Genomic DNA, 20,379 nt, shown 5'->3' with positions numbered 1-20,379 from the left:
AAAGCCTCTGACTATCCACTCTGTCTATGCCCCTCATAATTTTGTACACCTCTATCAAGTCACCCCTCAACCTCTGTCGTTCCAGTGAGAACAAACTGAGTTTATTCAACCACTCCTCATAGCTAATGCCCTTCATACCAGGCAACATCCTGGTAAATCTCTTCTGCACCCTCTCTAAAGCCTCCACATCCTTCTGGTAGAGTGGCAACCAGAATTGAACACCATACTCCAAGTGTGACCTAAGGTTCTATACAGCTGCAACATGACTTGCCAATTCTTATACTCAATGCCCCAGCCAATGAAGGCAAGCATGCCGTATGCCTTCTTGACTACCTTGTCCACCTATGTTGCCACTTTCAGTGACCTGTAGACCTGTACACCAAGATCTCTGACGGTCAATACTCTTGAGGGTTCCACCATTCACTGTATATTCCCTTCCTGTATTAGACCTTCCAAAATGCATTACTTCACATTTGTCCGGATTAAACTCCATCTGCCATCTCTCCGCCCAAGTCTTCAAACGATCTAAATCCTGCTGTATCCTCTGACAGTCCTCATCGCTATCAGCAATTCCACCAATCTTTGTGTCGTCTGCAAACTTACTAATCAGACCAGTTACATTTCCTCCAATTCATTTATGTATACTACAAACAGTAAAGGTTCCAGCACTGATCCCTGCGGAACACCACTAGTCACAGCCCTCCAATCAGAAAGGCACCCTTCCACTGTTACTCTCTGCCTTCATGACCTAGCCAGTTATGTATCCATCTTCCCAGCTCACCCCTGATCCCGTGTGACTTCATCTTTCATACCAGTCTGCCATGACGGACTTGTCAAAGGCCTTACTGAAGTCCATATAGACAAAATCCACTGCCCTACCTGCATCAATCATCTTTGTGACCCCTTCAAAAAACTATGTCAAGTCCTTTCTTTTCCCTCACTTGACTGTCACACCCTCTGTTACCAGCAGGGACACTGGATAGTGACCAGGAGCAGACAACGTGGCCACTTTTGTTCCTCAGCCCAGCCCCCCATCTTCCCAGGCACCGTGAGGACAATGGAAAAGACAGTCAGGCAGAATGTAAAATGGACTTTCAAGTTACTTTGAGATCGAGTGTTGCTGGTAGAGATCAGGCATATCCTTAGAGAATGTGTTTCAGGTGAAATGTTAATTAAATGAAGATTTTTAAATTTCTCCCCTTGTTGTCCCAAAATATTTGAAGAAAATACACTGGTCAGGAAGTGCTGGAAGCTGAGGAAATTATTGCTTCAGTGTAGCTAATTGAAGGGTTCTGGTTTATTCTGGGAAATGAGATGCACTGCACTCACTCAGGCTGCACATCCCAAATTCAGCTCACACTCACTGGGCAACAGTATCAAATCCAAGCCCAAGCTTTTGGGAAAGGCCGAGGTCTTCAGGTAAAACCTTAAAAGAATTTGAATATCCCAAAGAAGGTCCTACAAAAAACAAAATCCAGGGGGGGGGGGGGGGGCTAGCCCTCCCGAACCTACAATTCTACCACTGGGCGGCAACAGCCGAGCGAGTAAGGGGATGGATCCAGGAGCCAGAAGCCGAGTGGGTGCGTGCGGAGGAGGCCTCCTGCATGGGGACCTCCCTCCGGGCCCTCACCACGGCAGCACTCCGAGCTACGGTACCTGCAGCTCAAAAACGTCTTACGAAAGGAGACAAGGACGTACCCACAACCGCCACTACTGGAAGACCTACTGGACGCAAGTATCCTAGCGAAAGGGAACTGTAGCATGTATGACCGACTGGTAGAAAGGGACGACACCCTACTGAACGCAACAAGAAATGGGAGGATGACCTGGGGTTGAGATAGGGTGGGGACTCTGGAGCGAAGCACTGCATAGGGTCAACTCCACCTCCACGTGCGCAAGGCTCAGCCTGACGGAACTAAAGTGGTACATAGAGCCCACTTAACAAGAAACCAAATGAGTAGGTTCTTCCCGGAGGTGGAGGACAGATGTGAACGGTGCCAAAGAGGCCCGGCCAACCACGCCCACATGTTCTGGTCTTGCCCCAGACTTGTGGAGTACTGGACAGCCTTCTTCGAGGCTATGTCCAAAGTGGTGGGGGTGAGGGTGGAGCCATGCCCGAGAGTGGCGGTCTTCGGGGTTTCAGACCAGCCAGATCTATTCCTGGGGAGGAGGGCGGACGCCCTTGCCTTTGCCTCCCTGATCGCCCGCCGTAGAATCCTGTTTGGCTGGCGGTCAGCAGCACCACCCAGAGCTGCAGACTGGCTGTCCGACCTCTCGGAATCTCTCCAAATGGAGAAAATCAAATTTGCCATCCGAGGGTCAGACGACGCCTTCCACAGAACGTGGGAGCCATTCATGCAATTGTTCATGCAATAAATTGTTAATTTATTGTTTTTGTATTGGAGGGGAGGGGTTACTGTTTTTCTCTGTTGTGATAACATTTGTTGTTGAAAACTTGAATAAAAATTATTCAAAAAAAAAAGGAACGACAAAGCCGACAGTCTGATGGCAAGCTGAGGCCCAAAACCAAATTGTAAATAAATGCCTATAAACATGTGCCTCGGCCATATTGGGGAATGTAAAATATGTATGCCGGTTAAAGGGGGCGGCCACAATTATTGTTATGAAGATGCTTACCTGTAAATATACATGTTAATTTTTGCGTGTTTTTTTTCTAATAATTTGTAATTTGTTGGATATAAAATATGAAAACTCAATAAAAAACATTTCCAAAAAAAAAAAAGAATTTGAATAAATTGTGCAGCACGGTAGCATAGTGGTTGGCATTATGGCTTCACAGCTCCAGGGTCCCAGGTTTGATTCCCGGCTTGGGTCACTGTTTGTGCGGAGTCTGCACGTTCTCCCCGTGTCTGCGTGGGTTTCCTCCGGGAGCTTCGGTTTCCTCCCACAGTCCCAAAAAGTGCAGGTTAGGTGGATTGGCCATGGAAAATTGCCCCTTAGTATCCAAAAGGTTAGGTGGGGTTACTGGGTTAAGGGGATAGGGTGGAGGCATGGGCTCTTTCCAAGAACCGGTACAGACTCGATGGGCCGAATGGCCTCCTTCTGCACTGTAAATTCTATGTTCTATGTAAAACTGGAGATAAATTGGCTACCATTCCAAAAATCCCATTTGAGCCCCCAAATTATGCATGGTCAATTCCAGCCCCACATGCCCCTAAGTCACAACACAAGTGAATTAACCAATAATTCTGAAACATAATCTTTGCCAATAATTACAGTCACCAGGTTTGTAAGTTGAAACACAATTGCTGTTTATTTATAACAAGATTAATGTTAAAATATGCAGCAGATACAGTTGATTAAAAAATAGTAAGTATCTAACTCTTGTTGTAACTTGCCTCCCCACGTACACACAAGACAGACAAACACAGGAAAGGAGAAATTGTAAATGGAAGAGAAAAGAGCTTTTGTTGCATAGAATGTACAGTGCAGAAGGAGGCCATTCAGCCCATCGAGTCTGCACCAGCCCTTTGAAAGAGCTCCCCCACTTAAGCCCACGCCTCCACCCCATCCCCATAACGCCACCTTACCTTTTTGGACACTAAGGGGCAATTTATCATGGCCAATCCACCTAACCTGCACATCTTTGGACTGTGGGAGGAAACCAGAGCACCCGGAGGAAACCCACGCACACACGGGGAGAACGTACAGGCTCCGCACAGACAGTGACCCAGCGGGGAATCAAACCTGGGACCCTGATGCTTTGAAGCTACTGTGCTAATCACTGTGCTATTGTGCCGCCCACAATGATGGTTCCTTGTAGGCCTTCTCCACAGTGAGCTTTGGAATTGCAGTCCTTGTTTTGCAGCCTATACGCACACTTTTCCTGCAGAGATAGTGTCCCTGTTTTATCAGACTTTGCTCTTAGTTCGTGGCCTGCCTTCAGGCCCTGTTTTCAGGAATCCAACACCCACAGTCTTAATGGAGAACATTCGTTGGATATTTTTTGAAGATGCTTAGCAGAAGTTTCTGGAGAGGATTTTGCTGGATCTTTTACCTCCACTGCCAGAATCAAATGTGAAAGGAAAATGGAACCTCGTGTCCCTGAGAAACATTCCAGAGGAATCCAATCACCACCTGTTACCAAATCAATCAAACCGAGTCCCAGCCAATCTCTGTCATTGGTGCAGGTCCACAATATCGATCAGCACAGATCTTCTGGGTTCTTCTTTTTGAATGAAAGCCACAGGCCACTGCTTTCTTCTGCTTGAATTAAAATGGCAGGCTGTCTTCAAGACACATATCCATAAATCATCCATGGATCAAAAATGTAATGGCAAAAACAAAAGAAAGGGGCAAATAAGGGAAAAGACAGGGCAGAAACAAGGACCGTTACAAGGGGACGCTCTCTCAGAATACGAGTCAGAAGTTTCTTTAAAATCGCCGGGGTGAGATTCCCGATTCCTGTGTTGCAGCCGGGGCAGGATTTGTGGATTTCCACGACAGAAAAACTGGCACCAAACCTGGATCGATTCAGCAACTGTGGAGGGGCTAGCACCGGTGCCACACGGAACACAATCACTTCCAATGGGAAATGGTGCGGGATTCTCCAGGTACTTGAATGAGGGCAGCACGATAGCATTGTGGATAGCACAATTGCTTCACAGCTCCAGGGTCCCAGGTTCGATTCCGGCTTGGGTCTGTGCGGAGTCTGCACATCCTCCCCGTGTGTGCGTGGGTTTCCTCCGGGTGCTCCGGTTTCCTCCCACAGTCCAAAAGATGTGCAGGTTAGGTGGATTGGCCATGATCAATTGCCCTTAGTGTCCAAAATTGCCTTTAGTGTTGGGTGGGGTTACTGGGTTATGGGGATAGGGTGGAGGTGTTGACCTTGGGTAGGGTGCTCTTTCCAAGAGCCGGTGCAGACTCGATGGGCCGAATGGCTTCCTTCTGCACTGTAAATTCTATGATCTGTAAATTCTATGATCTATGACTCTCAGGAGGCTGACAACCTGCAGCCGCACATACACATTACACTCCCTACACACACACATCCCAGTCAACAAGATAGCACTGGTGGAGCTGGAGCTCACCCATCCCGTTGATGGGTCGGCTGGAGCCAGAGGACACTGAGAGGGGTACCCTGGGGCAAACCCATACGACCTGTAGCCTTAAGTTGATAGTGAGCAGTCAGTGGCAATGGCGTTCTGAGCCTATCCACCCCAACCCCACAGCCACCTCCTGGCCACCCCCCTGCTACTCCCCCACCCCTGGCAGAAGCTCCCCCCCTGTCCAGTGGCACATCGGTCAGCAAACTATGCTGACGTTGGACAATTTCCGTATCCCTTCTCTCTCCCTCAGCAGCCACGCCTGTTTCATGATTTTGAAATGCACAAGTGAACCTTGCTATCGGGAATTCGGCCCATCGGAGGCAGAGAATCGTGGAGACCCCGGAGAATACCGGGTCGAACCTGCTAATGATATGCAAACAGTGTTTACTGGGATGCATGTTTTGGAACACCTTGACACCCAGCGTAAATACAACACTCGCCAGGACTTTGGCGTCAGAACCGATTCTCCGCCCAATGCCCGACGATTCCACCGTCGATCAACGGAGACCCCTGGGTCTGCCTCCCAATTCCAATGGTCAGAAACGACACCAAACTTCACTGACACAGGATATAAACCCACCAATAGTTACAGAGACCCAGTGGTCACATAGAAAATCAATGGGTAATTTCATTGAGGTGAATAAGACAATCAAAGAAGTTGATAGAGTAGAAACTATTCCTCTGGGGGGAGAGTCCAGCACAAGGGGACGTAGCATTAAAATTGGAGCAAGGCTGTTCAGGAGTGATGTCAGCAAACACTTCTTCACAAAAAGGGGACTGGAAATCTGACCCCCCCCCCCCCCCCCCCCCCAACCCAACAAAAATCTGTAAAACTGGGGGTTAATTGAACATTTGAAAACTGGTTGATTGATCATGGTATGACTCGTTTTTACTTTCATTAAATTTCTCTTGATTGCTCTCTCCTCTCATCCGATTGTGTGAAAGTCTTGTCACACACCTCACATCTGAATGATTTCTCCCCAGTGTGGATCCAATGGTGTTTTAGGAGATCAGAGGAATGGATGACAACCTTGTCAGAAACATCATAGCTCAGGGGTTTCTCCCTCTGAGTCAGTTTGCCTGAAGACTTTAAGAAAATTTTATTCATAAATCTCACATGAAGAATCACACTCCAATGCGAATCCTCTGATGGTTCAAGCAGGTTGATTAGTTTGTTAAGGCTTTGTAATAGTTTCCCCTTTGATGTGAATGTGTAGCAAATTCATCAGGCCCGATGATTGTGCAAAACCTCCTTTACACACCTCACAATTGAACAGATTCTCCCAATCTGTGAATAGTTTGTGATTTCGCTGACAATGTGAAGGATCAGTCACTTACCTCACAATTAAATGGTTTTCTCCATTCAAGGATGTCAACCACCTGAAGTCTTTGTCAGACACCTCACACTGAAACATCCTTTTCCTCAGTGTGGATCTGTCAGTGTTTCATGAGCGTTGCTGACTGTGAGGCTCAGTCCCACACCTTTCATTTGAATGCTCCACTGTGTGAATGTGCCGATGATTTAACAGGCCTGATACTTGTGCAAATCCCTTATTACACACTTCACACATGAAAGGTTTCTCCCCTGTGTGAAGGCGGTAGTGTTCCTGAAGGGTTGATGACCGGGAGAATGATTTCTCACACACTTCGCATGTGAATGGTTTCGCCCCAGTGTGGATGCGTTGGTGAACATGAAAGTGAGATGAGCGTGAGAATGATTTGCTGCACACCTCACACTTGAATGGTTTCTCCCCGGTGTGAATACGTCGGTGTTGCACGAGCGTTGATGATTGTGTGAATGGTCGGCCACACACTTCACACTTGAAGGGTTTCTCCCCTGTGTGAATCCTCTGGTGCGTCAGGAGATCAGATGATTGGGTGAAAGCCATTTCACAAACCACACACTTGAAGGGTTTCTCCCCAGTGTGGAAGCTCTGATGTCTCAGAAGTTTTGTAGATGTCGCAAAAGCTTTACCGCAGACCTCACACTTGAATTCTTTCTCTCCTGTGTGGATTGTCTGATGCACCTGGAGGTTTGCTAATTGTGTGAAGGCTTTGTTGCACGCCTCACATGTAAACAGATTTTCTCTGCTGTGAATGCGTTGATGTACTCGGAGGTTTGTTAAATGAGAGAATGATTTGTTACACACATTGCACAGAAATGGTTTCTCCCCTGTGTGAATGCGTTGATGTGCACACAGGTGCGATGACTGTGAGAATGATTTTTTGCAGACTTGACACACAAATGGCTTCTCACCTGTGTGAATGCGTTGGTGCACACGCAAGTGAGATGAACAAGAGAATGATTTGTCACACACCTCACAAGTGAGCGGTTTCCCCCGAGTGTGAATGCGGTGATGTTGCACAAACGTTGATAACTTTGTGAAGTTTTGGTTGCACACTTCACGCTTGAATGGCTTCTCTTCCATGTAGCTGTCCTTCTGTTAACAGTTGTACAACAAATACACGTAGCTTGTCAAAGATCATACGAGTCTGTGATAGCCACCTCACACACCTCAGACCTGAACAGCCTCTCACCTGCAGGAATGAGTCAGTGGTTCATGAGGCTCGATGAATCATTGAAGCTCTGACCACACTTGGAGCCCACGCACACTTCTTCCCAGCTTCACCCTAACCGATCACCCACAGCCGAACCTTCAGAAAGATTTGTTTTGATGGAAGGTTCCACACCACTGACCAGTTTCAGATCTGATGAGATGTCAAAGCTCCCCTTACCGGACCCATTTCCAGATGATAGTTTCATTGCCCAAACCTCTATGTTGAGCAATGCTGTGAAGGGACTGGGTGTCTTCCCACAGTTGTGCAGTTGTTCCCGTGGGTGATGGTCAGGATCTATCTGCAGAGTCTATCCTCTCTGTATTCTCTGGTGTAGTACGGTGCAATCCTTCTGTAAAACAGGAAAAGGAAACATCATTTCCTCCAATTCCCTCTCCTCCTTTGCTGAAGGTACTGACTTCTCAGTTAGCAGTTAGAGAACTGGACTAACCATATTAATACTGTGGTTACCAGGGCAGGTCAAAGGCGAGGAATCCAGTTGCGAGTAACTCACCTCCTGACCCCCCGAAAGCCTGTCCACCATCTATAAGGCACACGTCAGACGTGTGATGGAATACTCTCCATTTCTCTGGATGAGTGCAGCTCCAACAACAGCCAAGTAGCTTGACTTGTATCTGATTTCCCCCCCCCGCTCCCCGCACACACACACAGAATAGCAGACTGGCACTCACTGTGGAACAGTTTTTATTTATTTATGAGATGTGGTCTTCGTTGGTTAAGCCAGCATTTATTGCCCGGGTTAGGTACGTTTTGGCGCAGCCATTTGGGTGCGGCCGTTTTAGCGCGGCCGTTTTGGCGCCAACCGTTTTGGCGCGACCGTTTTGGCGCCAACCGTTTTGGCGCCGGACGTTTTGGCGTCAACATGAGGGAGGTGTCACGCGGGTGTTGGGGTCCAAGACAGCCACCCGCGTTGTATCCGATCCGCGGATATCCATGATGGGCGTTTTAAATTTATTTAAAAATCTATGCTAGCGCTTCCCATTGTGAGTCTACGGGGGGCGGGGAGGGGGGGGGGGGGGGGGGGGAGAGGGCAGACCCCGTAGACTCACAATGGGAAGCGCTAGCATAGATTTTTAAATAAATTTAAAACCCCCATCGTGGATCCAATTAAAATTTCAGCGGCCGGCTCACTTTGATCCGGAGAGGGAAGCTGCTCTCTCACTGAAACAATCAGCCGGCCGCTGAAATTGACACTGCCGGCTGCTCTTTCCCTCCAATCCAACTTTTAAGTTTTAATGTTTCTGATTGGAGGGAGAGAGCAGCCGGCAGTGTCAATTTCAGCGGCCGGCTGATTGCTTCAGTGAGAGAGCAGCTTCCCTCTCCGGATCAAAGTGAGCCGGCCGCTGAAATTGACACAACTGACAGTTCAAAATAGTAAATTGAATGTTTCAACAACAAATACAATAGTTTTCTGAATACAAGAATTTCTGTCGTCTGCGCCAAAACGGCCGCGCCAAATTGGCTGCGCCCAATTGTCCCATCCCCTTATTGCCCATCCCTAGTTGCTGTTCAGAAGGTGGTGGTGAGTTGCCTTCGTCCAGGACAAAACATCCCACTTGAATGTTCCTCCTTCCACAAAGATTCAAACCCTCCACCACCGACGAACAGTGGCAGCCGTGTGTACCATCTACAAGATGTCAAGATGCACTGCAGTTACTCACCAAGGTTCCTTCGACAGCACCTTCCAAACCCACGACCACTGCCATTTAGAGGGACAAGAACAGCAGATACGAAAGAGAAAATGCTGGAAAATCTCAGCAAGTTTGGCAGCATCTGTAGGGAGAGAAAAGACCTAACATTTCGACTCCGATGACTCTTTGTCAAATCTAACAGACAGAGAAAGTGGAAAATATTTATACTGTGGAGTGAGAATGAAAGATGAGTCATAGCCACAGAAACCCAGGGAAACTGGGTGCTAATGGCCACAGAAAACAAGGGGAAGGAGTGTTAATGGCAGTCCCCAGAGAGGACAAAAGGTGTGAAAGGTCAAACTGCAGGGAAACTAACATCAGAGGATGAACTGTCGATGTGGGGGAAGGAGGAAGCAATGAAAAGAAAGGTGAATGAAAGGCCGATAAGATTGGGGGGGGGGGGGGGAGGAATTAAATGTATATTAAACAAGAAAGAAATGGTAAAAGACAGTTAAAATAAAATGAAAATAAATGGGTCGAGGTGGTGTCGAGCTGATCATCTGAAGTTGTTGAATTAAATGTTCCCAGGCCCAAAACACTCAATCCAGGTTAAGCAGCGTTTCACTTGCATCTCTTCCAATTTGGTCTACTGCATTCGCTGCTCTCAATGTGGTCTCCTCTATATCGGAGAGATCAAACGCAGACTGGGTGATCGCTTTGCTGAGCATCTTCGGTCTGTGTTCATTCAGGACCCTGACCTTCCTGTTGCTTGCCATTTTAACAAAAGACCCTGCTCCCATGCCACATGTCTGTTCTTGGCCTGCTGCAATGTTCCAGTGAAGCGCAACGCAAACTGGAGGAACAACATCTCATCTTCCGGTTAGGCACGCGACAGCCTTCTGGCCTGAACATTCTTTCTTAATATACATTTAATTTGCCCCTCCCCAATCTTATCCACCTTTCATTCACCTATCTCCTCACATCTACAGTTCATCCTCTGATGTTAGTTTCCCTGCTGTTTGACATTTCACATCTTTTGTTCTCTCTGGGGACTGCCATTAACACTCTCTCCCCTTGGTTTCTGTGGCCATTAGCACCCGGTTTCTCTGGGTTCCTGTGGCTATGACTCATCTTTCATTCTCACTCCACAGTATATTTTCCACTTTCTCGGTCTGTTAGCTTTGACAAAGTGTCATCGGACTCGAAACTTTAGCTCTTTCCTCTCCCGGCAGATGCTGCCAGACTTGCTGAGATTTTTCAGCATTTTCTCTTTTGTTTCAGATTCCAGCATCCGCAGTAATTTGCTTTTATTAAAAGCAGCAGATACCTGGGAACCCCACCACCTGAGGGTTACCCTCCAAGTTAGTCACCATCCAGACTTGGAAATATATCGCCGTTCCTTCAGTTGCTGGAGCAACATCCTGGCACTCCATCCCTAACAGCACAGTGGGTGCACCTACATCTCAAGGACTGCAGCAGTTGAAGAAGACAACTCACCACCACCTTCTGAAGGGCAACTAGGGATGGGCAATAAATGCTGGCCTAAACAGCAACACCCACATCCCATAAATTGATTTTTTAAAAAGACTGTTCCACAGTGAGTGTCAGTCTGCTGTTCCTATGTGTGGGGATCAGATACAACTCCTTTCCTTTTCCTCACTTGACTGTCACACCCTCTGTTTCGAGCAGAGACACTGGATAGTGACCAGGAGCAGAAAACGTGGCTACTTTCTTTCCTCAGCCCAGCCCCCATCTTCCCAGGCACCGTGAGGACAATGGTAAAGACGGTTGGGCGAAGTATAAAACGGTCTGTCAATTCTCTATGAGCTTGAGTGGTGCTGCTGAAGACCAGTTTTACCCTCAGAGAATGTGTTGAATATAAAAAACACTCAGGAGAAATGTTAGTTCAGTGACAATTTTGAAATTTCTTACCTTGTTTTCCGAAATTATTTGAAGAAAACATTCTGGGCAGGAAGTGCTGGAAGCCGAGGTAAACATTACTCTAGTGAAGCTGACGAAAGGGTTCTGGTTTATCCTGGGAAATGAGATGCACTGCACTCACTCAGGCTGCACATCCCAAATTCAGCTCACAGTACTGGGTAAAAGTATCAAATCCAAGCCCAGGCTTTTGGGAAAGGACGAGGCCTTCAGGTAAAATCTTTAAAGAATTTGAATAAATGTGTCCCTGCCTCTCCCAGATAATTACACCTCACCTTCTCACATTCAGTAATGACCCATCAACAAATCTCAACCTGTAAATCAGAAGGGAAATGCTTCCAATAAACCACTCAATATCCAACACAGCCAATCAGTCAGCTCAGCACAAAGCAGCGAGTAAACAGGTCTCTGAGCTGCATCTTCTCACACAGCATAAGGGGCATTTCCACACCTGATTGCCCACAGGATAGTCAGACTGCCTGAACATTAGTGTGGATATTGTGCAATGTAATTATTCTAAATTCTGCTCCTTCACTCACCATCTCCTGACTTGGTTCTCAGTCCCTACAGGATGTGAAGCAGCTGTGAAAGAGGAAGAGGAGAGAATGGGCAGAGTGGGTGGACTCTCTCTGATTGTCGTCTCTCACAGCCAATACAAATATTTCTGCAGTAACAGGAGTTTCCTGAAGCTTGGCAAACTGACCGGTGAAACAGAGGCGACTTTGATCAGCAGATCAGGTGGGGATTTAAACTTGTCATTGTCCCATCTGAATAAAACCTCACTTATTGCAGCTTCTGTCTCAGTTCCCCCGGTAAACATTTGACAGAGATTTCTGGTGTGGGAATAACATTCTTCATCCTGGGAGGCTTTCAAACTGACAACATCAGTGTGGGATGTGAAACCTGATGCACTATCAATTACTACAAAGACGAGAGTGGAGAATAATCAAGGCTTTATTGAGTTACTACATCTAATATACAGTTAGTGGTGACTACCACATTCACCCCCTGTTTAAAAAAAGAGTCCAGTGGGGGTGGTGGAAAAATTTACAGTTCAGGCAAAATTTACAAGTTCAGGCAAAATCTACAGGTTCAATCGGTCGGGTGCCTTGATCCTCCGCTGTGATCGCCTCAGTCCCGGTGGTGATGCGGGCGCCGACTTGGTCGTCTTTGACTCCGGGAGCGTGTTGTCCTCGTCTTCATCCCCGAGTGGAAACAGTGGGAGGACGGATCGTCCTGGGGTGGGGGCTGTGGTGAGGTGCGCTGAGGGGAGGGTGTGTGGTGCCGAGGCAATCGGAAGGGGGCGGGGTTCTCGGGTGGTGGGCCGTGGATTGGGATGCAGCTGGTGCCATGTCCCGGAGGGAGACTGGGTCCTGGCTCCCGTCGGGGCGCGCCACGTAGGCGTTGTGGTGAATTATATAACTCATTATGCCCTTAGTGTTGGGTGGGGTTACTGGGTTATGGGGATAGGGTGGAGGTGTTAACCTTGGGTAGGGTGCTCTTTCCAGGAGCCGGTGCAGACTCGATGGGCTGAATGGCCTCCTTCTGAACTGTAAATTCTATGTCATTAATTCACACTGAATTACCTTACGTCTTTTGTGTCCTTGTGGGCTCTATATACGAGCCGTTGCGTGGCTCTGCCCATAGGGGGAGATGAGGAGTTTGTCCTCCCACTAACCAAAAGTATAAAGCTCTGCAGTCGTAAGCCTGCTCTCAGTTCATCTCGACGCAGGCAGACTCAGTTGTAAGACTATTAAAACCACTGTTCACTTCCAATCCCGTACCTTGTGAATTGATGGTCTCATCAATTTAATAGTCTTAGGAAACTTGAAGAAAACTACGAATGAATCAGCCCTCAAACCTGATCGACTAGAACTCGACCCGCAGGCTGCAGAGGCGAAATAAATCTTTCTACACTGGCTCAGATGTTTCAAGGCCTACCTGGCTGAATCAAGCACTTGAGAAACTACGGAGGAGCAGAAACTCAGCCGACTGCACGCAAGGGTGAGCCACCGTATCTCTACTCAACTTAACCGTACTACCTCGTATACGGAGGCCCTGGCCATGCTCGATCGAATGTACGTGAGGCCCATCAACGAGGTCTACGCACGCCACATTTTTACGACCCGCCGCCAGCGCCCCGCGGTGTCGCTGGAAGAATTCCTGCGCGATTTGAAAGCCTTAGCTTGGGACTGCAATTATCAAGCTGTATCAGCCGACCAACATATGGAGCTCGCTGTCCGGGATGTATACGTGACAGGGCTCAGGTCCAACTACATGCGCCAATGGTTGCTTGAGAAAGGGGCCCAGAACTTGGAGGACACCGTAGAGTTAGCTACAACCATGGAGGTCTTGTTCCGCAGCCTCACCTCGTTCCCCGCGGACCAAGCGACCCCATCATGGGCCCCCGATCAGCGATTGCCTCAGGCCTGCACCGCGCGGCCACCCACCCACTACGCAGCCCCAGTGTGCCATTTTTGTGGGCAGCCCCAACACCCACGGCAGCACTGCCCGGCCCGCAACGCGACCTGCAGCAGCTGCGGTCGCAAAGGACACTATGCCCGGGTCTGCCTAGCGAAGAAAACTCCTACTCCAAACTTTCCCGCAGCCCAGAGCACTCGCTTCCCAAACGCACAGGCCCGCAGGCCCCGTAATGCTGCAGCCTGTATGCCGACTCCGCCCCCACCCGACACATGCGATTCATGGGGGCCGCCATCTTGGCAATCCTCCTCCACGCGGCCGGCCACGTGCGACTCATGGGGGCCGCCATCTTGGACGCCATCTTCTTCGCCGCCCGCCACGTGCGATCCACGGAGGCGGTCATCTTGGGTTCCATCCTCTCCAGTCTCAAAACCTCACCTCGACGACTACGACCTCAGCAGACAGTCATCACGGGGCCAATCCAGCACAGCCGATCGAGCCACCGTCTACCCACAACTCAGCGCGGTCACGTGGACCAGTCGCGTCCGAAACACCTCCGCAACTCTATGATGTCCGTAAAAATCAACGGGTACAGTACAGCGTGCCTCTTCAACTCCGGGAGCACCTAGAGCTTCGTACACCCTGATCTGGTAAGAAGCTGTTTGCTCCCTATCTTCCCTGCACGGCAAACTATCTCCCTCGCTTCGGGCTCACACTCTGGTCACCTCCAAGGGCGCACCGACGCAACCCTAACGATTCAGGGCGCAAGCTACTCGAACTTCCAGCTGTACGTACTCCCCGAACTCTGCGCCCCACTCTTACTGGGACTCGACTTCCAGTCCAACCTCAAAAGCCTCACACTCAGCTTCGGCGGATCCCAACCTCCACTCATTATCTGCAGTCTAGCAACGCTAAAATCGACCCCCCTCCACTCTTTGCTAACCTCACTCCGGACTGCAAACCCATAGCCACTTGCAGCACGCGGTATAGCCTGCAGGACAGGGGGTTTATCAGAACCGAGGTCCAGAGGCTCCCACATGAGGGGGTCATAGAGGCCAGTAACTGCCCCTGGAGAGCTCAGGTAGTGGTCGTCAAGACTGGGGAAAAATTCCGAATGGTAGTGGACTATAGCCAAACCATTAATCGGTTCACGCTCCTCGATGCATACCCCATTCCCAGGATTGCAGACATGGTGAATTAGATCGCCCAGTACCGCATCTTCTCCACGATGGATCTGAAGTCTACCAGCTCCCAATCCGCCCGGAGGACTGCCACTACACGGCATTCGAGGCAGATGGCCGCCTCTTCCATTTCCTCCGGGTTCCCTTTGGCGTCACGAATGGGGTCTCGGTGTTCCAACGAGCAATGGACCGAATGCTGGACCAGTACGGGCTGCGGGCCACGTTTCCATACTTGGATAACTTCACCATCTGCAGCCATGATCAGCAGGACCACGACGCTAACCTCCATCGATTTCTCCAAACTGCCCAGAAACTTAACCTCACGTATAACACGGAGAAATGCATTTTCCGCACAACCAGGCTAGCCATCCTCGGCTGTGTCGTGGAAAACGGAGTCCTGGGCCACGACCCGGACCGTATGCTTACAACTCTTACAACTCCCTCTCCCTCATTGTCCCAGGGCCCTCAAGAGGTGCCTGGGATTCTTCTCGTATTATGCCCAGTGGGTCCCTCAGTATGCGGACAAAACCCGCCCACTATTTAAGACCACACTCTTTCCTCTGTCAGCTGAGACCCGCCAGGCCTTCAACTGCATCATGGAGGACATCGCCAAAGCTGCCATGCGGGCGGTGGATGAATCCACTCCATTCCAGGTCGAGAGCGACGCCTCAGAGGTCGCTCTTGCAGCCACTCTGAATCAGGCAGGGAGACCAGTCGCCTTTTTCTCCCGAACCTTCTCCGCTTCGGAACTTCGACACTCCTCAGTCAAAAAGAAAGCACAAGCCATCGTGGAAGCTACACGACACTGGAGGCGCTACCTCGCAGGTAGGAGGTTCACCCTCATCACCGACCAAAGATCGGTTGCCTTCATGTTTGACAACTCACAAAAGGGCAAAATAAAAAATGATAAAATCCTGCGGTGGAGGATTGAACTCTCCACCTACAAGTACGATATTATGTATCGACTGGGGAAACTCAACGAGCCCCAGATGCCCTTTCCCGCGGCACGTGCGCCAGCGCGCAACACGACCGCCTGAAAGCTACCCACAATGACCTCTGCCATCCGGGGGTCACCCGGCTCGCCCACTACATCAAGGCCCAAAATCTGCCTTTCTCCACCGAGGAGGTAAAAGCCATCACCAGGGATTGCCTGATCTGCGCAGAGTGCAAACCGCACTTCTATAGACCAGACAAGGCCCACCTGGTAAAGGCATCCCGGCCCTTTGAACGCCTGAGCATCGATTTCAAAGGGTCACTCCCCTCGACCAATCAAAATGTGTACTTCCTGAACGTCATCGACGAGTTCTCCTGCTTCCCATTTGCCATCCCGTGCCCCGATATGACCTCCCACATAGTCATCAGAGCTCTGCACAGTATCATCACCCTGTTTATATCAAACTATTCGGAAGGACAGAGTGGATGGTAAGGGAGGTGGTGTTGCTCTGTTATTTAAGGATGACATCCGGGCAATAGTAAGGGATGACATCGGTGCTATGGAGGATAAGGTTGAATTCATTTGGGTGGAAATCAGGAATAGTAAGGCGAAAAAGTCACTGATAGGAGTAGTCTATCGGCCACCAAATAGTAACGAGATGGTGGGGCAGGCAATAAACAAAGAAATAACTGATGCATGTAGAAATGGTACAGCAGTTATCATGGGGGATTTTAATCTACATGTCGATTGGTTTAACCAGGTCGGTCAAGGCAACCGTGAGTAGGAGTTTATAGAATGTATCCGCGATAGTTTCCTAGAACAGTATGTAATGGAACCTACGAGGGAACAAGCGGTCCTAGATCTTGTCCTGTGTAATGAGACAGGATTGATTCATGATCTCATAGTTAGGGATCCTCTCGGAAGGAGCGATCACAATATGGTGGAATTTAAAATACAGATGGAGGGTGAGAAAGTAAAATCAAATACTAGTGTTTTGTGTTTAAACAAAGGAGATTACAAGGGGATGAGAGAAGAACTAGCTAAGGTAGACTGGGAGCTAAGACTTTATGGTGGAACAGTTGAGGAACAGTGGAGAACCTTCCAAGCGATTTTTCACAGTGCTCAGCAAAGGTTTATACCAACAAAAAGGAAGGACGGAAGAAAGAGGGAAAATCGACCGTGGATATCTAAGGAAATAAGGGAGAGTATCAAATTGAAGGAAAAAGCATATAAAGTGGCAAAGATTGCTGGGAGATTAGAGGACTGGGAAATCTTTAGGGGGCAACAGAAAGCTACTAAAAAAGCTATAAAGAAGAGTAAGATAGAGTATGAGAGTAAACTTGCTCAGAATATAAAAACAGACAGTAAAAGTTTTTACAAATATATAAGACAAAAAGAGTGGCTAAGGTAAATATTGGTCCTTTAGAGGATGAGAAGGGAGTTTTAATAATGGGAAATGAGGAAATGGCTGAGGAACTGAACAGGTTTTTTGGGTCGGTCTTCACAGTGGAAGACACAAATAACATGCCAGTGACTGATAGAAATGAGGCTATGACAGGTGAGGACCTTGAGACGATTGTTATCACTAAGGAGGGAGTGATGGGCAAGCTAATGGGGCTAAAGGTAGACAAGTCTCCTGGCCCTGATGGAATGCATCCCAGAGTGCTAAAAGAGATGGCTAGGGAAATTGCAGATGCACTAGTGATAATTTACCGAAATTCACTAGACTCTGGGGTGGTCCCGGTGGATTGGAAATTAGCAAACGTGACGCCACTGTTTAAAAAAGGAGGTAGGCAGAAAGCAGGAAATTATAGGCCAGTGAGTTTAACTTCGGTAATAGGGAAGATGCTGGAATCTATCATCAAGGAAGAAATTGCGAGGCATCTGGATAGAAATTGTCCCATTGGGCAGACGCAGCATGGGTTCGTAAAAGGCAGGTCGTGCCTAACTAATTTAGTGGAATTTTTTGAGGACATTACCAGTGCAGTAGATAACGGGGAGGCGATGGATGTGGTATATCTGGATTTCCAGAAAGCCTTTGACAAGGTGCCACACAAAAGGTTGCTGCATAAGATAAAGATGCATGGCATTAAGGGTAAAGTAGTAGCATGGATAGAGGATTGGTTAATTAATAGAAAGCAAAGAGTTGGGATAAATGGGTGTTTCTCTGGTTGGCAATCAGTAGCTAGTGGTGTCCCTCAGGGATCCGTGTTGGGCCCACAATTGTTCACAATTTACATTGATGATTTGGAGTTGGGGACCAAGGGCAATGTGTCCAAGTTTGCAGATGACACTAAGATGAGTGGTAAAGCAAAAAGTGGGGAGGATACTGGAAGTCTGCAGAGGGATTTGGATAGGTTAAGTGAATGGGCTCGGGTCTGGCAGATGGAATACAATGTTGACAAATGTGAGGTTATCCATTTTGGTAGGAATAACAGCAAACGGGATTATTATTTAAACGATAAAATATTAAAGCATGCCGCTGTTCAGAGAGACTTGGGTGTGCTAGTGCATGAGTCACAGAAGGTTGGTTTACAAGTGCAACAGGTGATTAAGAAGGCAAATGGAATTTTGTCCTTCATTGCTAGAGGGATGGAGTTTAAGACTAGGGAGGTTATGTTGCAATTGTATAAGGTGTTAGTGAGGCCACACCTGGAGTATTGTGTTCAGTTTTGGTCTCCTTACTTGAGAAAGGACGTACTGGCGCTGGAGGGTGTGCAGAGGAGATTCACTAGGTTAATCCCAGAGCTGAAGGGGTTGGATTATGAGGAGAGGTTGAGTAGACTGGGACTGTACTCGTTGGAATTTAGAAGGATGAGGGGGGATCTTATAGAAACATTTAAAATTATGAAGGGAATAGATAGGATAGATGCGGGCAGGTTGTTTCCACTGGCGGGTGACAGCAGAACTAGGGGGCATAGCCTCAAAATAAGGGGAAGTAGATTTAGAACTGAGTTTAGGAGGAACTTCTTCACCCAAAGGGTTGTGAATCTATGGAATTCCTTGCCCAGTGAAGCAGTTGAGGCTCCTTCATTACATGTTTTTAAGGTAAAGATAGATAGTTTTTTGAAGAATAAAGGGATTAAGGGTTATGGTGTTCGGGCCGGAAAGTGGAGCTGAGTCCACAAAAGATCAGCCATGATCTCATTGAATGGCGGAGCAGGCTCGAGGGGCCAGATGGCCTACTCCTGCTCCTAGTTCTTATGTTCTTATGTTCTTATGTTTGGTTTCCCCAGCTACGTACACAGCGACAGGGGTTCGTCCTTTATGAGCGACGAGCTGCGTCAGTACCTGCTTGACAAGGGCATCGCCACGAGCAGGACTACCAGCTGCAATCCCAGGGGCAACGGGCAGGTGGAGAGGGAGAACGCGACGGTCTGGACCTTCTGACCTACTGGTCCTACTGACCCTCCGGTCCAGGAATCTCCCGACCTCCCATTGGCAGGAAGTCCTCCCCGACGCACTCCATGTTATTAGGTCCCTCCTATGCACAGCCACCAACCAGACCCCTCACGAACGGCTATTTGTTTTTTCCAGGGGCACTACCATGGGGGTTTCGCTCCCAGCATGGTTGAAGACACCGGGCCCGGTTCTCCTCCAGAAGCACGTCCGGGCCCACAAAACTGATCCACTCGTAGAGAGAGTGCTCCTACTCCACTCGAACCCCCAATACGCTTTCATCGAATACCCTGACGGCCGTCAGGACACTGTTTCCCTCCGGGACCTGGCGCCAGCAGGATCCAACTCCACCACCTACACACCTGTACCCCTCACACTACACCCCACACAACCCTCCGCGCCCTGCGCCCCCGCACCTATAGGTTCACTGCCCATGCTCTGCGCCCCCGCGCCTATAGGTTTCCTGCGCTCCCCGTCGCACCAGTCGGGTACAAAGCTCGGACCCTCGCCGACCGCCCCCACCCAGCTACCCGAAGAGGCTGCAACCCCGGTGCTCCGCCGATCCCAAAGGACGACTCGGCCGCCGGACCGGTCAATTTGTTGACCCATCACCCCCGCCGGACTTGATTTTTTTACAGGGGTTAAATGGGGAATTATATACCTCGTAAATTCACACTGTACGAGCCATTGCGCGGCTCTGCCCATAGGGGAAGATGAGGAGTTTGTACTGGGCTCCGCCCATGGCTCCTCCCACTAACCAGAAGTATAAAGCTCTGCAGTCGTAAGCCTGCTCTCAGTTCATCTCGTCGCAGGCAGGCTCAGTTGTAAGACTATTAAAACCACTGTTCACTTCCAATCACGTGCCTTGTGAATTGATGGTCTCATCAGGTGTACTGCGGGGTCGCATGCACTCTTTCGACCAGTTTGCAGAGGAGGACAGGTCCAGGAGCTGCCAGCCATGTTGGGAGCGAAACCCTGGAAGCAGATTTCCTGAGGAAGGCAAGGAGGTATTCATGGGGGGTTTCGTTAGTTGCAGTGCAGAGTAGTGATGCACATCGGGGAGGACCTCCTGCCAGCGGGAGACCGGGAGATTTTTAGACCGTAGGGCCAGCAGGACGGCCTTCCAGACTGTCCCATTCTCCCTCTCCACCTGCCCGTTTCCCCGGGGGTTGTAGCTGGTCATCCTGCTCGAGGCAATGCCCTTGCTGAGCAAGAACTGATGCAGCTCA

General features: G+C 49.0%; 2 protein-coding genes across 6 annotated transcripts in view; one reads left to right on the top strand and one right to left on the bottom strand.

The window, feature by feature from the left end:
* The window catches only part of LOC119971546 (zinc finger E-box-binding homeobox 1-like), a 703,616-nt gene that overhangs the window by 53,637 nt on the left and 629,600 nt on the right, over positions 1–20,379 (top strand). The gene's annotated exons all lie outside the window — the stretch shown is intronic.
* On the bottom strand, positions 5,973–11,880 carry LOC119971548 (zinc finger protein 227-like). 3 transcript variants are annotated; one of them, XM_038807218.1, is made up of 2 exons: positions 11,755–11,880; positions 5,973–7,977 (listed from the first exon to the last, which is right to left on the bottom strand). In XM_038807218.1, the coding sequence occupies exon 2, from the start codon at positions 7,496–7,498 to the stop codon at positions 6,515–6,517; it is 984 nt and encodes a 327-aa protein (XP_038663146.1). In that variant the 5' UTR covers positions 7,499–7,977; positions 11,755–11,880; the 3' UTR covers positions 5,973–6,514. The 3 variants fall into 3 exon arrangements, with proteins under 3 accessions (XP_038663146.1, XP_038663147.1, XP_038663148.1); XM_038807219.1 differs by lacking the exon at positions 11,755–11,880 and adding an exon at positions 11,210–11,725; XM_038807220.1 differs by lacking the exon at positions 11,755–11,880 and adding an exon at positions 9,308–9,363.

Source organism: Scyliorhinus canicula, chromosome 9 (assembly GCF_902713615.1).
Source record: "Scyliorhinus canicula chromosome 9, sScyCan1.1, whole genome shotgun sequence".
Classification (NCBI taxonomy): domain Eukaryota; kingdom Metazoa; phylum Chordata; class Chondrichthyes; order Carcharhiniformes; family Scyliorhinidae; genus Scyliorhinus; species Scyliorhinus canicula.
The sequence above is the reverse complement of the archived record's forward strand: the minus strand, read 5'-3'. Positions and strand labels throughout refer to the sequence as shown.